Below are 19267 nucleotides of genomic sequence, written 5' to 3' on the forward strand. Positions count from 1 at the left end.
TTGATTATAAAATTAAATTTATTTTAATTTATTAAAAAATAGGATTAAATTGAGAGAATATGTGAATAAGAGGGACCAAATGTGTGATTATATCAAAATATTTAACGACTGGTGACCGCATCTTAATTAAATAAAACTGAATATGACCATATATTATGTTTTTTTTAAAATCAGTGAGGAAAATTGGAGAAAATACAAACATAAGTAATCAATCATATAGTTAGCCCAAATTATTATATTAAATTATCTTTAGTTTATTGATTACTTCCATAAAATTTAAAAAAACCAATTAATAATATTTAATAAAAAGATATACATAATAATTAGAATAACAATAAAAATAAAAAGGGTAAACCATACATTTTGCACCTAAACTATCAATTTTGTTTAATTTTAGTATCTAAACCTTCATTTATTTCAAAATCATATCTAACATTTATTTTTTGTTTCGTTTTGGTACCTCGCTGTTAAAAAATTAACGGAATTATTGTATGGACACCTTTTTTATGGATAAGTTGCATTATTCATTACTCTACTATTTCCCACTCCTATTTTGGTCACTGAGTTGTTTTTTTAATTTAATTATTTAACTTTCAAAGTACTCCTAATTTAGTCACACTTACTTTCAATTTTTTTTATTTTAACTATATATTAATATAATAATAATAATTTCATGTCACAAAAATTATTAATAAAATAAATTGGAGTTATTAAAATAAGAGCAATTTAAAAAGTTGAGTAGTTAAATTGATTTTTTTTAAACTTTAGTGTTCAAAATAGGAGATAGAAGATAGATGAGTAATGAATGATGTAATTGTTAAGAATAAAAGGTTGTTAGGGATGTTAGAAATCAGTTAGGGAAGTTAGAAATTGTTAGAGGATTAGTTAGGCAGTTTGCCTCTGTTGTAAATACTATATAAGTAATGTAAATGAGATAAATTAATACATTGAGGCATTTCCAGTAATTCCCTTGTTTTAACATGGTATCAGCCTAATTTCAATCATTTTGCTTTGTGGCTCCTGCTTTTGTTTTTTTTCTTTTCATTTTGCTCCTTTTCGTCTGATTGCTTTTTTTCCCCAAATTTTTTTCTTCCTCTTCTCTCGACGATGCCATCTACCGAGGAAATTGACTTCACTCACTTACTTTATCTCCACCCATCCGATATGCCTGGGCTTTTGCTCATTTCTCAGCCGTTGATTGGCCTAGAAAACTACTGTGTTTGGAGTCGTTCACTGAAGATTGCATTACTTGCGAAAAACAAGCTAGGGTTCATCGATGGTTCTTGTCAACGAAGCGATTACAGTGGTGCGTTGCAAGTGCAGTGGGATAGATGTAATGCCGTGGTTCTATCTTGGATCTTGAATGTCGTCAGTAAAGATTTATCAGCCGAACTTGTGTTCGCCTCCGGCGCTGCTTCGGTTTGGAATGATTTGCAGGAGCGATTTTATAAAATTGATGGCTCTCGCATATTTTTTCTGCATCGAGAGATTGCTACTCTCTATCAAGGTGAATATACCATTTCTGCTTTCTTTACTAGGTTGAAGATGCTGTGGGATGAGTATGAATCCTTGATCCCGTTTACTGCTTGCGATTGTGATGTTTCATAGCAGAATATGAAACTCCTTGTGTCAACAAAAATTGTTTCAATTCTTGATGAGATTAAACGAATCTTACTCAGCGATTAGGAGCCAGATTCTAGTTATGCAGCCCCTGCCTACGGTGAATCAAGCTTATTCCATGATGATTCAAGAGGAATCACAGCGTTCTCATCTCTCTGTAGCTGTTGTACCTGATTCGATGGCTTTGTACTCTAGTTCTGCTGCTTCCTCTAAGCAAAAACGTTTTTCTGGTACTTGCGATTACTGCAAGATCAAAGGTTATAAGAAGGACCAGTGCTACCGTCTAATTGGGTTTCCTCCCAATTACAAGTTTAGTAAGAAGAAAACAACTTCAAATGTTGTGGCAAATTCAACAGTCTCTGTTGATCTGATGGTTGTTTCCACTCGACTCAATTCAATAGTGTGTTCTCCTCCACTGTTTACTCAAGAACAGTATGAACAAATCTTGCAGTTGCTGAACAAACAACCTGCTGAATCTGCTGTTAACCTTGCAGGTACATTTACTAATTATCCTTTACATTTCAATGCTTCACTTAAATGGATTGTTGACACAGGAGCAACGAACCATATTGTATTTGATTTTAAGATCTTGAATTCTTTTAGTCCTTGTGATTCCTCTACTCGATTCATATGCTTTCCTGATGGAAAAAAGGTTCTTATCACTCATCTTGGTTCCTGTAACTTTAATTCAGATTATAGCCTTGATAATGTTCTTGTTGTTCCACAATTTAAACATAATTTACTGTCAGTATCACGGCTCACTCATGATCTTGGTTGTTACTTTACCTTTTACCCTGACTTTTTCCTTCTACAGGATCTCTGCACTGGAAGGATGAAGGGGATTGGCAGGCAGTCTAGAGGATTATATTTTTTTGAGTCTGCTTTTTTTTTTCTTCTGGTTTTTCTGTTCCTCAACCCCCAGTTTTAAATCATTTTTCCTTTACTGCACCTTATATGAATTCTTCCAAGCTTGACACTTTTATTTGGCATACTAGATTAGGGCATGCTGCTTTATCTACACTGAATAAAATAGACAGTTTGCAGTCTGTTAAGTTTCAGCATGATTTGGTGCATAAATGTTCTGTTTGTCCCTTAGCTAAACAAAATAGATTGCCTCTTCCTATAAGTACCTCTAGGTCGGCCATCCCTTTTTAACTAATTCACATTGACTTATGGGGTGCGTATAGAGTTTCTACATACAGTGGTCATAGGTTTTTTCTTACTATTTTTGATGATCACACTAGGATGACTTGGCTATATCTGTTGAAGCATAAAAATGATGCTCTTTCCTCTTTAAAACAGTTCATTTCCTTAGCCAAAACTCAATTTTCTACCTCTGTTAAAGTAATTAGAAGTGACAATGGCTCTAAATTCTTTAATTCAGAATGTTCCCCTTTCTTTTCTTCCCTTGGTATTGTTCATTAGAGTTCTTGTATGGGCACTCCTCAGTAGAATGGTGTTGCTGAAAGGAAACATAGACACATCTTAGAGGTTGCCCGAGCTCTTTGTTTTCATTCTAATGTTCCTATTAAATTCTGGGGTGAGTGTGTACTCACTGCATGTTACATTATCAATAGGCTTTCCTCCTCTGTGATAAAATGGAAAACACCATTTGAAATGCTTTATCACCAACCACCATCTTTGTCTCATCTTAAAGTCTTTGGTTGTTTATGCTATGCAACTAAGCGCACTATAGTGATAAATTCTCTTCAAAAACTATTCCTGCTGTGTTCTTAGGTTACTCTGCTACTCAAAAAGGTTACATTCTCTTTAATATTGACTTAAAAACCTTTTTTGTTAACCGAAATGTTATCTTCCATGAAGATGTTTTTCCATTTAAATTTGCTTCCTCCAATCAGTCTTTTTTTCCTCCTCATCCTGATATACTTGACTATGATTTTTTGCAACTCTCATTTCCTTCCTCACTTAACCAAACTCCTTCCTCAGATTCTGTTTTACCTTCAGCCTCTTCAAAAATCCCCACTAATCCTTCTTCAACTAATTCAGAGTATCTTTCTAATGCTTCAACAGATGTAGTTCCCATTATTATTCCTCAAGCTTCTGTTCCTAATACTGAGACTACTAGAACATCTTCTAGAATTTCTAAACCCCCATCTTGGTTACACGATTATGTTCATGCCTGCCAATCTACTTCTCCCTCAGGTCAGTATCCGATATCTTACTATATTTCTTATTCTCATTTACCAAAACATACACAATCCTTTGTACTTTCTGTTTCTCATTTCCCTGAACCAAAAACTTTTCAAGAAGTCCAATCTGATCCTAGATGGATTAAGGCAATGCAAGAGGAAATTCATGCTCTTGAGTTAAATAAAACTTGGTCTCTTATTCCCTTGCCCCCAGGAAAAGTATGCATTTGATGTAAATGGGTATTTCGCGTTAAGTTCAAAGCCTCCGGTAAAGTTGAGAGGTTCAAGGCAAGACTTATGGCTAAGGGTTATAATCAACGAGAGGGAGTTGATTTTGTGGATACTTTTTCTCTTGTTACTAAGCTTACCACAGTTCGTTTTGTTCTTGCACTTGCTGCCATTTTTTCTTGGCCTTTGTGGTTAATGGATGTTCACAATGCTTTCTTTCAAGGTAATTTACTTGAGGAAGTTTACATGGAGTTGCCTCAAGGTTTTTGTAGTCAGTGGGAGAATGTTGTGTGTAGACTACAAAAGTCTCTCTATGGCTTAAAGCAAGCCTCGAGACAATGGAATGCCAAGCTCACAGAAGCCCTCATTTCAATAGGATATAGTCAAAGCAAACATGATTATTCTATGTTTACTAAGAGACAAGGGGATTATATAGCAGTACTTCTTGTTTATGTTGATGATCTGCTAATCATAAGAAATGATGCTAAGATGATTTCAGAGTTGAAAGGGGTGATGCATAAGAACTTCAAGATGAAAGACTTGGGAGAACTGAAGTATTTTCTGGGCTTGGAAGTTTTGAGAACAAAAGAAGGGATATTATTAAATCAGAGGAAGTATGCCCTTGAGCTTATTCAAGATGCAGGGTTAGGGGGTGCAAAACCTGCTGTAACGTCCTTAGAACAGAATACTAAGATCACTACAGTGGAATATGATTATTCCCTACAACAAGAGAACAAAGGTGAGGATTGTTTAGCTGAAAAAGTAGATTTTCAAAGGTTAATTGGCAGACTGCTTTATTTGACACATACAAGGCCTGACATAGCTTTTTCAGTTCAAAATCTTAGCCAGTTCATGCATCATCCGAAGAAAGAACACATGGAGGCAACTCTTAGAGTGATAAGGTATATAAAGAATAATCCTGGGTTGGGGATTTTCTTGAAAGCTTCAAGTAGTTGTCAGTTGGTGGCTAGCTGTGATTTGGATTGGGCAACATGTCCAATGAAAAGGAAGTCAATGACAGGTTTCTGTGTAAAGCTAGGTGATTCACTAGTTTCATGGAAATCAAAGAAACAAAGTACCATAGCGAGATCTTCAGTAGTAGCTGAGTACAGAAGTATGGCAGTAACAACTTCAGAACTAATCTGGTTTCAAGGTTTGTTAAATGAGCTTGGTGTCAACAATAATCAACCAGAAAAGATCTTCAGTGATAGCAAAGAAGCCCTACAAATTGTAACAAATCCTGTGTTTCATGAGAGAACAAAGCATATCAAGATAGATTGTCATTTCATAAGAGAGAAAATTCAGCAAGGCTTAGTTCAAATAGAATTTGTACCAACTGCAGAGCAACAAGCATATATTCTGACAAAGGCTCTTGGTGTTGCACAACATAAGTATCTCTTATCCAAGTTGGGAGTTGAAGATGTATTTCACTTCCCAACTTGAGGGGGAGTGTTAAGAATAAAAGGTTGTTAGGGATGTTAGAAATCAATTAGGGAAGTTAGAAATTGTTAGAGGATTAGTTAGGTAGTTTGCCTCTGTTGTAAATACTATATAAGTGATGTAAATGAGACAAATTAATACATTGAGGCATTTCCAGTAATTCCCTTGTTTTAACAGTAATTTACCCATAAAAGTTTAGTTAAATTTTTACGACGGGATACTAAAATAAAACAAAAAGTAAACGTTTGGTATGATTTTGAAACAAATAAAAATTTATATAGAATAAAAAAACTAATAGTTTAAGTACTAATTGTGTAGTTTACCCAAATAAAAGTGTATATACAACTATACTAATCAAAATAATTTTAAAGGATTAAATATGGAAGGGGGAAAAAGCAAATTTATGTAATAAAAGTTGAATGGTTCGTATGTTGAACCCGACCTTATCTTTTAGGATTGTAAATGAGTTGACGAGTCGAGCTCGATTATTATGGGGTTCAATTCAATTTAAAAAAAAATAAAGTTAAATTTGACTCGACTTATAAGCTTGTGAGTTTAAAATTATCAAGTTCGACTCGACTTGAATAGTTTTATTAAAAAAACTACAAGCTTAAAATAGCCAAACTTGATTCAAACTTGAAATAAAAAAAGCTAAAACCTGACTCTAACTTAAAATACTTGAACTTCAAACATTCTTAGACTTAACTAGATTGACGATCGAATATGTAGACACTCATTTTCGTCCGAGACATTAAGAGCTTTTATTTCAATATTTATATTATAATATAGTATATAATATATATAAAAAAATTTAAAAAATGTATATAATATATGGTTTTTGAAAATATATAATTTTTGAAAATATATATAATTTTGAAAATGTATATTCCTTTGGAAACATATAATATATACCTTTTGAAAATAGTTTTTTTAAAAGAAAACATATATAATTTTTTAAAACATATTATAGTTTTTTAAAACATATTATAGTTTTTGAAAATATAATATATATTATATAGTTTTTAAATAAATATATAGTGTACGTATTACATATTATATATTATTTATCATTTTTATTATATTATATTATTATTAATATTATTTTTCGGTTTATTCTTTAGGTTTAGGCCCAAATTAAATACAAATATAAAGATCAGGTCCAACAACAAAGCCCAATTGGGCCTACCAGCCTGACCTAGTAAGCACAACCGGTGGGAGCCCAATAGCGTGACCCAACAGATTAGGCTTTCCAACATTTAGTATAGAAGCCGCATGGGGGAGGGGCTCGCATGGCGCGTGAAGACCACGTTCCGACATTGAACTGGCCACTTCGATACCAAACAACAAAATTGCGACAGATCCGAAGCAAAATCGAAGGGGAATGCCCTTATTTTCCAGCAACGAACACAAAATCATGTCAAAAACAGGATTACAACAACTCGCACAAATCAGGGAATGAAAAATGACCCCTGTAATGATCGAAAATAGCTCTGTCGGGGGCTATATAAATACCACGCCAAGCTTCATCAAGGACAACGAAAAAGAATCAATATAGCAACCAAGTAAACAAAGCAAAAACAAAGTATTCAAAATAACAAGAAAAAAGTCACAAAAAATCAAGTATTCAACTTTGAGATCGCGCAGAAGAAAGCACGGTGGTGGAAAGACAAAGATTGCCGGAAATCGAAGCGTAATCGTCGGAAAAGGGTAAAAGCTTGAACATTTAGCATAGATCTACGCCAAGCGAGTAGTGTTTCGGGTGTTTTGATGTTGGATTAAGTACGAGGAGTAAAAAAGAAGCTTCGGGGGGTTTGTTTCCGGCCACCGGAGGTGGTGGCCAGAGTGATGGTCAACGAGGGCTCAGGAGGTGGGCGACCACCGATGGGTGGCCGGTTTTCAGCCGGCCATAGGAGAGAGGGGAAAGCATTTTTTGTAGTTGGGGAGGTTTTTTTTAAAGAAATGGGATAAAATGATTTTTTGTCAATTTAGGGGTATTTATAGGGGGACTTTATGTAATTAGTAAACAGTTTAATTATTTTTACGATCCTTGTACTTTTGATGTGTAAATCATTTTGGCCACCTGTTATAAATTTACCCTTGAATTTTGAATTAATTCAATTTAATCCCTATTTCTATTTCTTGTATTTTTTAAATTGACCCCCTAACTTTTTATTTTTCCCTTGCAGTTTCAATTAACATCAATTTGGTCATTGACTTTTAATTTTTTTTGATTTAATCCTTTTTAATTTGAATTGCCTTTTAATTCTTTTATTTATTTAATATTTTTTATTGTTTAACATTAATTTGATTTATTTTTTTGGTCAATTTTAAAATTCGTCAAAGGTAAGTAATTCGTTCGAACTTTTAAATTTTAATTTAGCTTTTGATTTTCGCAATTAAGATAATCGAGAAATCGAATTGGTACCGAAAAGGCAGTACAGGGGTGATAATCCTCCTCTGACTGTAATTGATTCCCGAATCTGACAAATTTATGGTAAAACGTAGATCAGATAATGATAAGTTATGGTATCTGATCGACCAAATTAAAATGATCGGTGATGGCTCCAACACATGAAATCAAGTCAGAACCTAATCCTGGGACCACCTGAAGGTCAGTTACAATAACTTGTCGATTCCATTGGGGAAAGGTATGTGAGTCAGGACAAAATTGATTTCCAGTTATCTTCTTAAGCGAAAATTGTAAGTATAAATTATAATTTATCCTTTCGACCCTTGATATTTACCTTTGATTATTATTTGAATAAATAGTTGTACCGATGTTTTTTCAATGATTTCAGGTTTTTCAAAATTCAATCTCAGGCTCTATTCTCGAGCTCCAAACCTTTTTAAGTGGAGGGGAAAGCGACACATTCGTGAGAATTTATTCTCTGTATAGGCCTAGCAAATGACCTTTGGGATGTATATACCTTATGTCTTCGTGTGAATTTATTCTCCGTACAGACATAAGGGAATGTATCCTCTAGAGTTTAACTTGGTCAACATGAGCTTGTAATGGGCTTACGACTGAGGGTCTGGCAAGCCCAAGGGGACACCAGCAAGGAGAACTCAGGTACCTTTTTTAGAACCAAACTGTGATGCTGCAAGGAATTAGATCCCACCCAAAACTCCATTTCAAAACCTAGGATGTCTTGATTTATTTACTACTTTTCAAAGCATGTGAATTTGAAATATATGCGGTTGGTATTTGTTCAAGAAAATAACATGCATGAAAAAGATCATGTACGGGTAGGAATAAAAGAATGTGGGGTATTTTTATTTTATTATTATTTTGATTTTGATTTATATTTTTTTAACTTATTTCCTTTCATTTTTGTTTTATTTCCAACTTTTATCATTTGCATCATTTAAAGAGGTGTTGATCACAAAAGTGTCCGTTTAAACCCAAATAGTTGGCATTAATGGACAAAGGGGTTATAATGCAAGTGGTCAAGAATGTAGAAGTATGACTATAGCAAGAAAAGACTCAGAAGGAAAAAGGGGACAGTCTGCAAGACAACCATGTGTCAGATCTAGCTGGCTCCATCAGCCTCAAACAGAATGATACCCAAGAGTTACGGAACATTTGGGACAGTTGGAAAACTGACAGAAAACAAAAGTTTTACCAACGGTGTGGTGATGTTGCACACATATTGTATGTCAAGATAGACAAACCTTTAATTCGGGCACTGGTGCAATTTTTTAAATCCGGAGTATCGCTGTTTCACCTTCAACCAAAAAGACATGGTTCCCATAATTGAGGAGTATATTGTCCTATTACACTGCAAAGGAATTAGAGTGAAATGAGTAATCATTAAATATATCAAGAGTCAGCCTTTCAAGAATGGGTTGGCAAAGGTTACAGGGGTCGATGAAAAGTGGGTAATTGACCGGATTCAACACAAAGGCAAAATTAAAGGAATTGCTTGGACTCACATCAAGCAGTTAATGAAGAATCATCCTGAAGAATGAAATGTGATTAATCATTTTACACTCGGTATTTATTGCTTGGTTATATTCCCAAAATCTTTGGGATACATTGAGACAGCTATGGTGGAATTGTTCAAATAACTATAGAATGACTGGTGGAGGACGTTTTATTAGATGCACACAACTACTTCAGGTTTGGATCCATAGTCATTTTTGGAAAACGAATTAGATTTCTTACCGCCGGTTCAGTACGACATATTCACCCTTGGAGGAATTCCTTACACTAAAATGGCGAGAAAGTGTTCCAAAGGAAACATGGGCGAAGGTATTTATGCACCTCCAAGATAAAGGCATCGTATGGAGAGCCCCTTGGTTGACTCATAGGGACATTCTGTATCGGTGTGGGATTCATGCATAATAATGTTACTCGGGCTATGGGGATGAGTTGGTTATTCTATGTTTTTAGCACTTCGGTAGTATGGGGCACGTCAGTTTGTTCGAGTCACACATGAGATATCTGGATCCGAGTTCATATATCATGAAGATAAATACAAGAAGAAGGTCAAAGATATAGCCGAGTCATGGAAGAAGATATTTCGTACAGATGTTGTCGATGCCAAGGACATGGTTACTCCAGACTATATGGAATGGAGGAAGTTGAAAAAAATGACATTATTCCCATACCTGATCATAAAGACACTCGGACCATTGAAGAGCATCTTAAACTAATACCCTCTGAGCTGGATATAGAAAAAATGAAATTTGAGGCTAAAAAAGAGGAACTAAAATAAAGACTGAAGGGATTAGAAGCTGAAAATTCCAATGGAAGCTAGATGCCGATATTCAAAAAGATTGAGCAAATATATTAGAAAAAGAACAAAAGAAGGTTTGATTTGAGCTGGAAGATTTGAGAAAAGGGTATCATGAGCAGGTCCAAAAAAATGCAAGCTTGAAAAGATCTTCTGATTATTGGAAAGACGAAGTCGGCAGCCTGAAAAGGAAATTTGAAGGACAAGATGACAGGTTAAAGACTTCTCAAAGACAGTTATCAGAAAGTCGACTCCAGAATAAGTGGTTGAAGACCAAGGTAATTGATTTGGAAAGATCCCTTCAAAAGCAGCAGGAACAAGGTGACAAAACTATAACTGAATTGGAGGTCATCATGGATAAGTTCAAGAAGCAGGCAAATGAGCTCCAAATAGTTCCTTTTGATGGAGAATTCCAATAGCGTGTTTGTTGGGAACAAGCTCAGCAAAGGGTGAAGGATAGAGATGCAGTCATTCAAGACTTATTAGAGCAGATACAGAAAGCGACATGCCACTTGCATAGTTTGGCAAGAGAAGTCGGGGTGGTTCGACAAGGTATTCAGCTAGTGAAAGAAGAAGCAAGAAAAGTTGTTAACTATTAAAAGCTATTTGGAGTCTAGAGGATCTAGTTAGAGTGTATGTTTTAATTGTTTTTGGTCTCTTAGAAGTAACACTCTTGTCCCAATAAAGACTATTTATAATAACACACACGTTTTAGATCAATGCCTCAAAAATTTATTGCATCATGCATTTTTGCATATTTTCTTTGCTTTTTTCATTTCTTCACATTCAAATTAACTGACATAAATTGTATCATTGAAAAAAAGGAACAAACACTAGACACACCTCATCAAGAACTGGACACATCTCATCCTCACAATACTTATTCAAAGAAGAAGAAGATGGAAGCTAAGATCGCTCATCTTGAGGAAAATATGCTAAAATTGAAAAAAGAGCTTTAGGAGAAAAAGAGTCAAAATAATCAAAATACCTTGGATTTTATTACCATGAACTAAGAGTCATTGGTTGATCAGATCGTTGCAAAGTTGTTTGGCCTAAATCAAATGAGTGCTCCTAGTGCAGGAGTATCTGAAGGGGTGACTGTACTTCCTACTCCGTAGTTGGTTATCTTACATGGAATCCTACCAGGACTTCAAGGGGACTCATCTACTACAAATGCATAATCTTCTTCTGTTGCAAAAGCATAGGCCTCTATAGCCAACCCCCAGAATAACCCAGATGATTATCACATTCTGAATTTTGACGAGGAAGACAAAGCAAAGAAAATGAAGGAAAAGATCAAGCAGTTGGAAGATCAAATGAAGACAGTTAGAGGAGAGGATAGTTATTATAGAGTTGATACTCTAGAACTAAGTTTGGTCCCAAATTTGATTCTTTCTTCTAAGTTTAAATTCCCATATTTTGAGAAGTTTGATGGGAATAATTACCCCTCGGCTCACATTATCATGTTCTGTCGAAATATGACATGGTATGTTGGGAATGACCAGGTCGTGATCATCTACTTCTAGGAGAGTCTGGCAGGTTCAACCATATAGGGGTACAATCAGCTGAACCGTTCACACATCAGGACATGGAAATATCTTGACAAGATGTTCTTGGAGCAATACAAACATGTAAATGACATAAGATCATATTGTGTCATGCTATAAAGTATGGAAAAGAAGTATAACGAGAGTTTCAGGCAGTAAGCACAACAATGGAGGGTTTTAGCCGTACAAGTTCATTTATAGTTAGATGAGAAAGAAACAATGAATCCCTTCATACACACTTTGAAGGCTCCTTTATTTGGGCACCTGGTCGCAATCACACCATGGAACTTTTTTGATCTTGTTATGGCCGGAGAAATTGTGGAAACAACCATAAGACATGTGACGATAGAGGGATGTGAGTCAAGCAGAAGATCTTCCATGAAGAAGAGAGAAGGAAAGATCAACAACATTAACACTTTTAACACCATCAAAAGTGTTACTGTCTCTAAATCAAAACCAACTGCAACTGTACCATCTGGTACTTCTAGACAAGATTCGAGGTAACCAAGGAGAGAAAGAGAAAAAGATCTTTTCGATCTTATTCCCATGACGTATAAGGAGCTTTACCATTAACTTTTTGACACACATGTGATGTCACTATATCCAGTAGAACCTCTAAACCCTTTATACCCCAAGCGGTACGATGAAAATGCCCATTATGAATATCATGGTGGTGTTTCGGGGCATGCTATTGAAAACTACCTCGCCTTCAAGAGAATTGTTCAATGGATGTACAATAGAAATTGGATTCATTTTAACAACTCAGAATCACCCAACGTTGCACATAACCCTTTGCCTAACCACTAAGAAAATAAAGCTAATACAATCATTGAGGAGAAAGGCAAGAGGGTCAAGACAAGTGTTTCTGAAGTGAAGTCTCATCTGACTTAGATATGGAGACAAATAGTAAAGGCATGATTTTTTTCGCCACATTCTAGTACATCAGAATACGAAGGTGGTAACTATTGTTGTTATCACAATGAAGAGGGACATGATATGCATGAGTGTTCCAAATTTAAAACTTTGATCCAACTAATGATGGATAGGAAATAACTGGAATTCTAAGAGAAAGTCAATGATACTCCAGAAGCATACGTCTGTGAAACTGGAGATTTATTTGATAAGGAATACAACACAAGTCTCCCTGTGATAATCACCCCAAGGCGAAGACGGTGGACAAGGCACTTACAAAAGTAGTAATAATAGCACTAGAACCTTTCGCCTATAAAGATAACAAATAAGTAGATTGGAAGTATGAATGCCAAGTAAGCTCGTTGAAGGAAGATGTCAATTAAGTGATGCATACTATTAGGAAGTGCTACTCCCAAAAGTCTAACTTACACCAGAGAGAACTTGAACCATTCAAAGGGGATGAACTAACAATGCACGATCCCATAAAAGAAGAGAAAACTATGGATAGCTTAAAGTTTCTAAAGCACAGCGAATATAACATCGTGGAATAATTACACAATATGCTAGTGTGTATCTCAATGTTGGTATTGGTGCTGAGTTTGAAGGCACACAGAGATGCACTTTTGAAGGTCTTAAATAAGACGTTTGTGTCGGGCAAAAGCATTACATATCACTACTCATTCCAAGGGGCATACTCTGCTAAGCGTATAAATTAACAATGGTTCCACCCTTAATGTAATGCCTTTGGTAACTCTTAAGAGGCTACCAATGGATACTTCCCACTTGAGAATATGCCAAAGGTGGTTCCAGCATTTGATGGAACCATTGGGCCTGCCACATATAACATAGAGTTCCTGGTGATGGACATTATGCCTTCTTATAACTGTCTTTTAGAAAGGCCATGGATTCATCAAGATGGGGTAGTATCATCAACACTGCACCAGAAAGTCAAGTTTGTTATTGACGGGGCTTCTATAATCATCAATTCTAAAGAAGACATAGTGACAAGTGTGACCACCGATGCCCCTTACATATATATGAATGAGGAGGCTTTGGAGTGTTCGTTCCAATCGTTGGAGTTTGTCAATGCCACATTTTTTGCCGAAAGGGGGTAAGATTCCCAGACCTATACTCTCAAAATGCACCAAGATGGAAATCAAGCAAACTTTGGGGAGAGATGCAAAGATAAGAATAGGGTTTAGGAGTTCTTTACAAGAAAGAATCAACCTCATTTTTCCTATTACCAAGATGGATCAATTTGGGCTTGGATATCAGTCCGATCATCAATAGAAAAGAAGAAAAATTCAGAAATGCTAAGAAATAAGAAGGGCAAGAATGACTGGGGAAGAAGTTTAGTGGGAAGCAATGGTTTTTCCTCCCCTTCATAACATATTCAGATATGATGCTATGTGTTTGAGGGAGAAGAATTGATGGCCTTACCTGATCTGGAGGAAGCTTTGAAAGACTTAATGTTAATGCCATAACAACGGATGATATTGAGGATGTTGAAAGATCTGGAATTTGTCCATTACCTCCGGGATTCGTTCTTAACAACTGGACTGATGAAGGACTACCCGTGGTTTTAAAATCTCTTTCAGAGTAATACTCAAACTTTCCCTATTTTTCCTATACCCGGGGCAATAGGTGATCTTTTGTAAGGGTTAATAAATTATTTTTATTTACATTTCAATAAAAGATGCAATTTTCCTTTTTAGCCAACATTTCTTCCTTTCACTTTTTTTCTATCCGCTACATTTTATATGGGATATTTTCCTCACACACACACACACACACACACACACACACACACACACACACACACACACACACACACACACACACACACACACACACACACACACACACATATATATATATATCCCATATTTTCCTTTCAGGTTTTTAGATATTAGTGATGTGGACAATAATGATTCTAACCAAGAGATCAATTTTGAGCAGCTCATGTGTCTTAGGGAAATCAATGAATGTGACAATGAAGAAGGGTGCAACTTACCCCCAGAGTTGTTAAGAATGGTGGAAAGGAAGACAAACAAATCTTGCCTCATGAAGAGAAAATTGAAATTTTGAATTTTGGCACTGAAAAAGAAAAGAAGGAAATTAAAATTGGAACAACACTCTCGTCTGAAGTAAGGCAAAGCTTGAAAGACTTACTTCAAGAGTACATGGACGTGTTTTCATGGTTGTACCAAGACATTCCGAGAGTAGAAACTGATATGGTGGTTCACAAACTTCCAATCAAGCCATAATGCAAACTCGTATAGTAAAACCTAAGGAGAATAAGGCCCAAAACACTCATTAACATAAAAGAAGAAGTTAAGAATCAATTTGATGCATGTTTCCTTCAAGTAGCCAAGTATCCAGAGTGGGTGGCTAACATAGTGTCGGTGCCAAAAAAGGATGGAAAAGTATGCATGTGTGTTGACTATCGAGACCCGAACAAATCAAGTCCTAAAGACAACTTTCCATTGCCACACATAGATACTCTGGTGGATAATACAATAGGAAATATTTCTTCTCATTCATGGATGGATTCTTAGGATACAATCAAATTAAGATGCATCCAAATGACATGAAGAAGACCACTTTCGTCACAATGTTATAAGGTGAACATTTTTTATAAGGTGATGCCCTTCGAGTTAAAGAATAATGGGGAAACATACTAAAGAGCTATGGTGACCTTATTTCATGACATGATGTATAAGGAAATTTAAGTCTATGTTGGAGAGATGATTGTCAAAGCAAAAACTGAAGATGAACATATCGAGAATCTGAGGAAAATCTTCCAAAGATTAAGAAAGTTTAAATTAAAGTTGAAATCAAACAAGTACACCTTTAGAGTAACATCTGGGAAGCTATTGGGTTTTGTTATTAGCAGGAAAGATATTGAAGTTAATCCAGATAAAGTTAAAGCTATCCAGAATTTACCCCCACGAACACAGAAAGAAGTTCAAGGTTTTCTGGGTAGACTAAATTACATTGCTCGGTTCATATCTCAGTTGACAGATAAGTGCAATCTAATTTTCCGTCTCATTGGAAAGAATAACTCAGGGACATGGGATGATGATTGCCATATCACTTTCGAGAAAATAAAAGAGTATTTATCTCACACTCCAGTTCTAATGTCTCCCATCCCAGGAAAGCCTTGTATCTGTATCTGTATCTAACCATATTTGAAAATTCGATGGGATGTGTCCTAGTAACATGATGAGACTGGAAGAAAAGAAAAAGTCATTTACTACCTTAGCAAAAATTTCACTGATTCCGAGGCCAAATATCCACCTATTGAAAAAGTTTGTTTTGCTCTAGTCTGGGCTACACGAAGACTTAGACAATATATGCTTTACCACACCACTTGGCTGATTTCTAAGTTGGACCCAATAAAATTCATGATAGGTGTACCTGCTCTCTTCGGAAGGTTAGCCTGATGGTAGATGCTACTATCTGAATTTGATATTGAGTATGTGAGCCAAAAAGAAATCAAGAGCAATGACATAGCAAGCAGAACTTCTGAAAACCATGAACCATTGGACTTCGACTTCCCAGATGAAGATTTGATGGTCATATCTTTAGAAGAAGCAAGTACTTCTGCATGTCATTCCTGGAAAATGCACTTCGATGGTGCATCGAATGCATTAGGACATGGAATTGGGGCTATCTTGATTTCACCTAAAGGAAACCATTACCCCTTCACTAGAAGATTAAACTTTGACTGCACTACAACATTGCAGAATATGAAGCCTGTGTTTTGGGGATTTGAGCTGCTATTGGTTAAAACATAAAGAATTTAAGGGTGTATGTGGATTCTACCTTTTAGTGATCTATCAGATCCGAGGAGAATGGGAAACAAAAGATATCAAATTGATAGAGTACAAAAGGCTCATATTGGATCTACTTAAAGAATTTAATGAAGTCACTTTCCATTACGTGCCCAGAGAAGAGAATTAGATGACATATGCTTTAACAACCTTGGCAGAAACATTCACAGCTCGTGGGGAGTTTGATATGATGCCAATCGACATACAGTCATATGAATATCCAACTCAATGCTATCATGTCGAAGAAGTGAAAGATAAAAAACCATGGTACCGTGACATTTTGTAATACATAAAAAATCAAAGTTATCTAGAAGAAGCTACTGAAAATGACAAAAGAACAATCAAAATAATGGTAACAAGATATATTTTTGATGGAGAAGTCTTATACAAAGTCGTGATCAGGTCTTGTTAAGATGTGTGGATGCAGAAGAGGCAAAGATGATATTGGAGGAAGTACATGACAGAGTATGTGGAACTCATGCGAATGGGCACATGATGGTAATACAAGTTAAGAGATGTGAATACTTTTGTTCCACATTGAAGAATGACTGCATCAACCATGCCAGACAATGTCATAAGTGTCAAATTTATAGGGATAAAATAAATGTCCCACCTCGTCCTCTTCACGTGATGATGACTCCGTGGGATTTTTCTATGTGGGGCATGGATTTCATTGGACAAATCAATCCAAAAGCTTCGAATGACCATTGATTTATCCTTTTAGCAATCGATTACTTTACCAAATGGGTGGAAGCTGTGTTATATACTAGTGTCACTCAATCCACTATTTGTAAATTCTTGAAAACATATATCATATATCGGTATGGTTTACTAGAAAGGATCATTACTGATAATGCAACCAATTTAAAAAACAGGATGATGGACGCTGAATGTCAACAATTCAATATAAAACATCATAACTCTACTGCTTATCGAATCAAACAAAAATATCAAGAAGATAGTGGAGCAAAATGGCTGAGACGTACAAAGCATAGCACGAGAAGTTACCTTTTCTCTTGTTTTCTTATTGAACTTCGGTGCAGACTTTGACTGGGGTAACCCTATTTTCATGAGCATATATAATGGAGGTTGTGCTACCCATTAAGGCAGAAATCCCATCACTGAGGGTTCTATCAGAAGTAAAGTTGGATGATGTTGAATGGGCACAAACTCATTATGATCAACTAAAATTAATAGAAGCAAATAGGTTGAAAGCCATTCACCATGTTCAACTCTACCAAAAACGAATGATTTGAGCACACGACAAGAAAGTGCGCCCAATAATATTTCAAGAAGGAAATCTCGTACTGAAAAAGATTTGGCCAATTCAAAAAGACTTCAAAGGAAAATGGATGACGAATTGGGAAGTGTCTTATGTTGTGAAAAAGGCCTTCTCTGGAGGAGTATTAATCTTGACTGAAATGGACGGGCAAGAACTACCCAATCCTGTTAATTTGGATACAGTTAAACGATATTTCTCTTAGGGTAAAAACTCGAAGGGGCACCTTAAGTCGAAGATTAAAAAAATGTTTAGAGTGAAAACCTTAAAGGGCGTTATAAATTGAAAAAAAATAGAAAAAACAAAAAGAAAAATAAAAGTTGAGTCCAAGATGAAAATTCGCAATGGGCGTATTGAAACCAAGGGATGATCCAAGCTAAAAACCCGAAAGGGAAGCTTGGATAATGCTCCGAGGTTTGCACACGGGGAGGTCTCGAATCAAAGCTATAAAGCATCACAACATCCAAGTCTCCGGAGACATAATAACGTGGGAGGGACTTTTCACCCTTCCAAATATTGTCACATCTTTGAAGTCCTCTAGACAAAAGCTACACTCAAAGTCATCTAATGACATTCCAGTTCAAAGGCGTCCATATTATCGAGATCTAGGGCACCTATTTGTATTTCCAAATATCTTTTTTTTCATGATGTTTGCCATGTATTTTATTTTACCTCATAAATAACTATGGCCATTTTCCTGAAAGAAATCAATTTCTTAGCATCTAGCATTGAATTTAAATAAAAAAAACAAGTTATTCGCTTTGGAAAAATCATTGTGCATTGCTACACAAAGATTTCCTGAAAAGTACATGTGTTTGGAAGCTGATAGAGGTTCTTGCACAGTGCTCGCAAAATGGTATAGATACTAGTTTGAAATACAGTAAGAGGAAGACAATACATTGAGATCAAATCAACAGAAGAAAATTAAGTTTCCTCATGAAACGAAAATCCCAAAGATGATATCAGATCAAAGCCTGTTGAGAACCAGAAAATCAAGAACCAAGGGTCACAAAATCAAGATTGGCAAGAATCAAGGAACGTTAGAAAAATCAAGACTAATAGAAAGAGATTGAGATTTCTCTCTAAAGTCCTAAAATAACATATTTTGCATATGCAATTTAGGCATACATAAGAACATTACATCCATAGCATCGCACGCATGCATAATGTTGCAGATTTTTTTGTCAGGTTCAATTTCAACTTCATAATGAAGGATATTGAGCAAAGTTCAAGTTGGATTTCAACTTCACAATGAAGGATATCCAGCTTAGAAGAACATTCAATCTGGACTCAACTTCACGACAAAGGAGTCACCCACGATTTCAACTTCATGACGAAGGATATCGTGCCCAAGATACTCGAGATAGACTCAACTTCACGACTAAGAAGTCATCTACAACATAGTTCAACTCAAGGACAAAGAACTATTTCTCAATAAAGATCGTCAAGTTAAATTTATACTTCACGATGAATGATATTAGACTAAGTCCCAAAATGAACCACGATATTACCGCCTAAC

General features: G+C 35.7%; 1 protein-coding gene across 1 annotated transcript; it reads left to right on the plus strand.

Moving 5' to 3' along the window:
• Nucleotides 1-1107: 1107 nt before the first annotated feature.
• LOC120176179 lies at nucleotides 1108-4001 on the plus strand. Its single transcript, XM_039182660.1, has 6 exons — nucleotides 1108-1594; nucleotides 1680-2114; nucleotides 2313-2469; nucleotides 2616-2703; nucleotides 3073-3160; nucleotides 3358-4001. Exons 1-6 carry the CDS (start codon nucleotides 1108-1110, stop codon nucleotides 3999-4001), a joined length of 1899 nt encoding a protein of 632 aa, XP_039038591.1.
• Nucleotides 4002-19267: the final 15266 nt, after the last annotated feature.

This window comes from Hibiscus syriacus, unplaced genomic scaffold (assembly GCF_006381635.1).
Source record: "Hibiscus syriacus cultivar Baekdansim isolate YM2019G1 unplaced genomic scaffold, ASM638163v2 tig00112230_pilon, whole genome shotgun sequence".
In the NCBI taxonomy this organism is placed as follows: Eukaryota; Viridiplantae; Streptophyta; class Magnoliopsida; order Malvales; family Malvaceae; genus Hibiscus; species Hibiscus syriacus.

Bases quoted from the DNA above. Each gene is read 5' to 3' on its own strand.
- LOC120176179 (XM_039182660.1), top strand. From the start codon at position 1,108: ATGCCATCTACCGAGGAAATTGACTTCACTCACTTACTTTATCTCCAC. The intron at 2,115-2,312 runs GTACATTTACTA...ACTTTAATTCAG, and splicing joins ATCTGCTGTTAACCTTGCAG to ATTATAGCCTTGATAATGTT. The intron at 2,470-2,615 runs GCAGTCTAGAGG...TTGGCATACTAG, and splicing joins AGGATGAAGGGGATTGGCAG to ATTAGGGCATGCTGCTTTAT.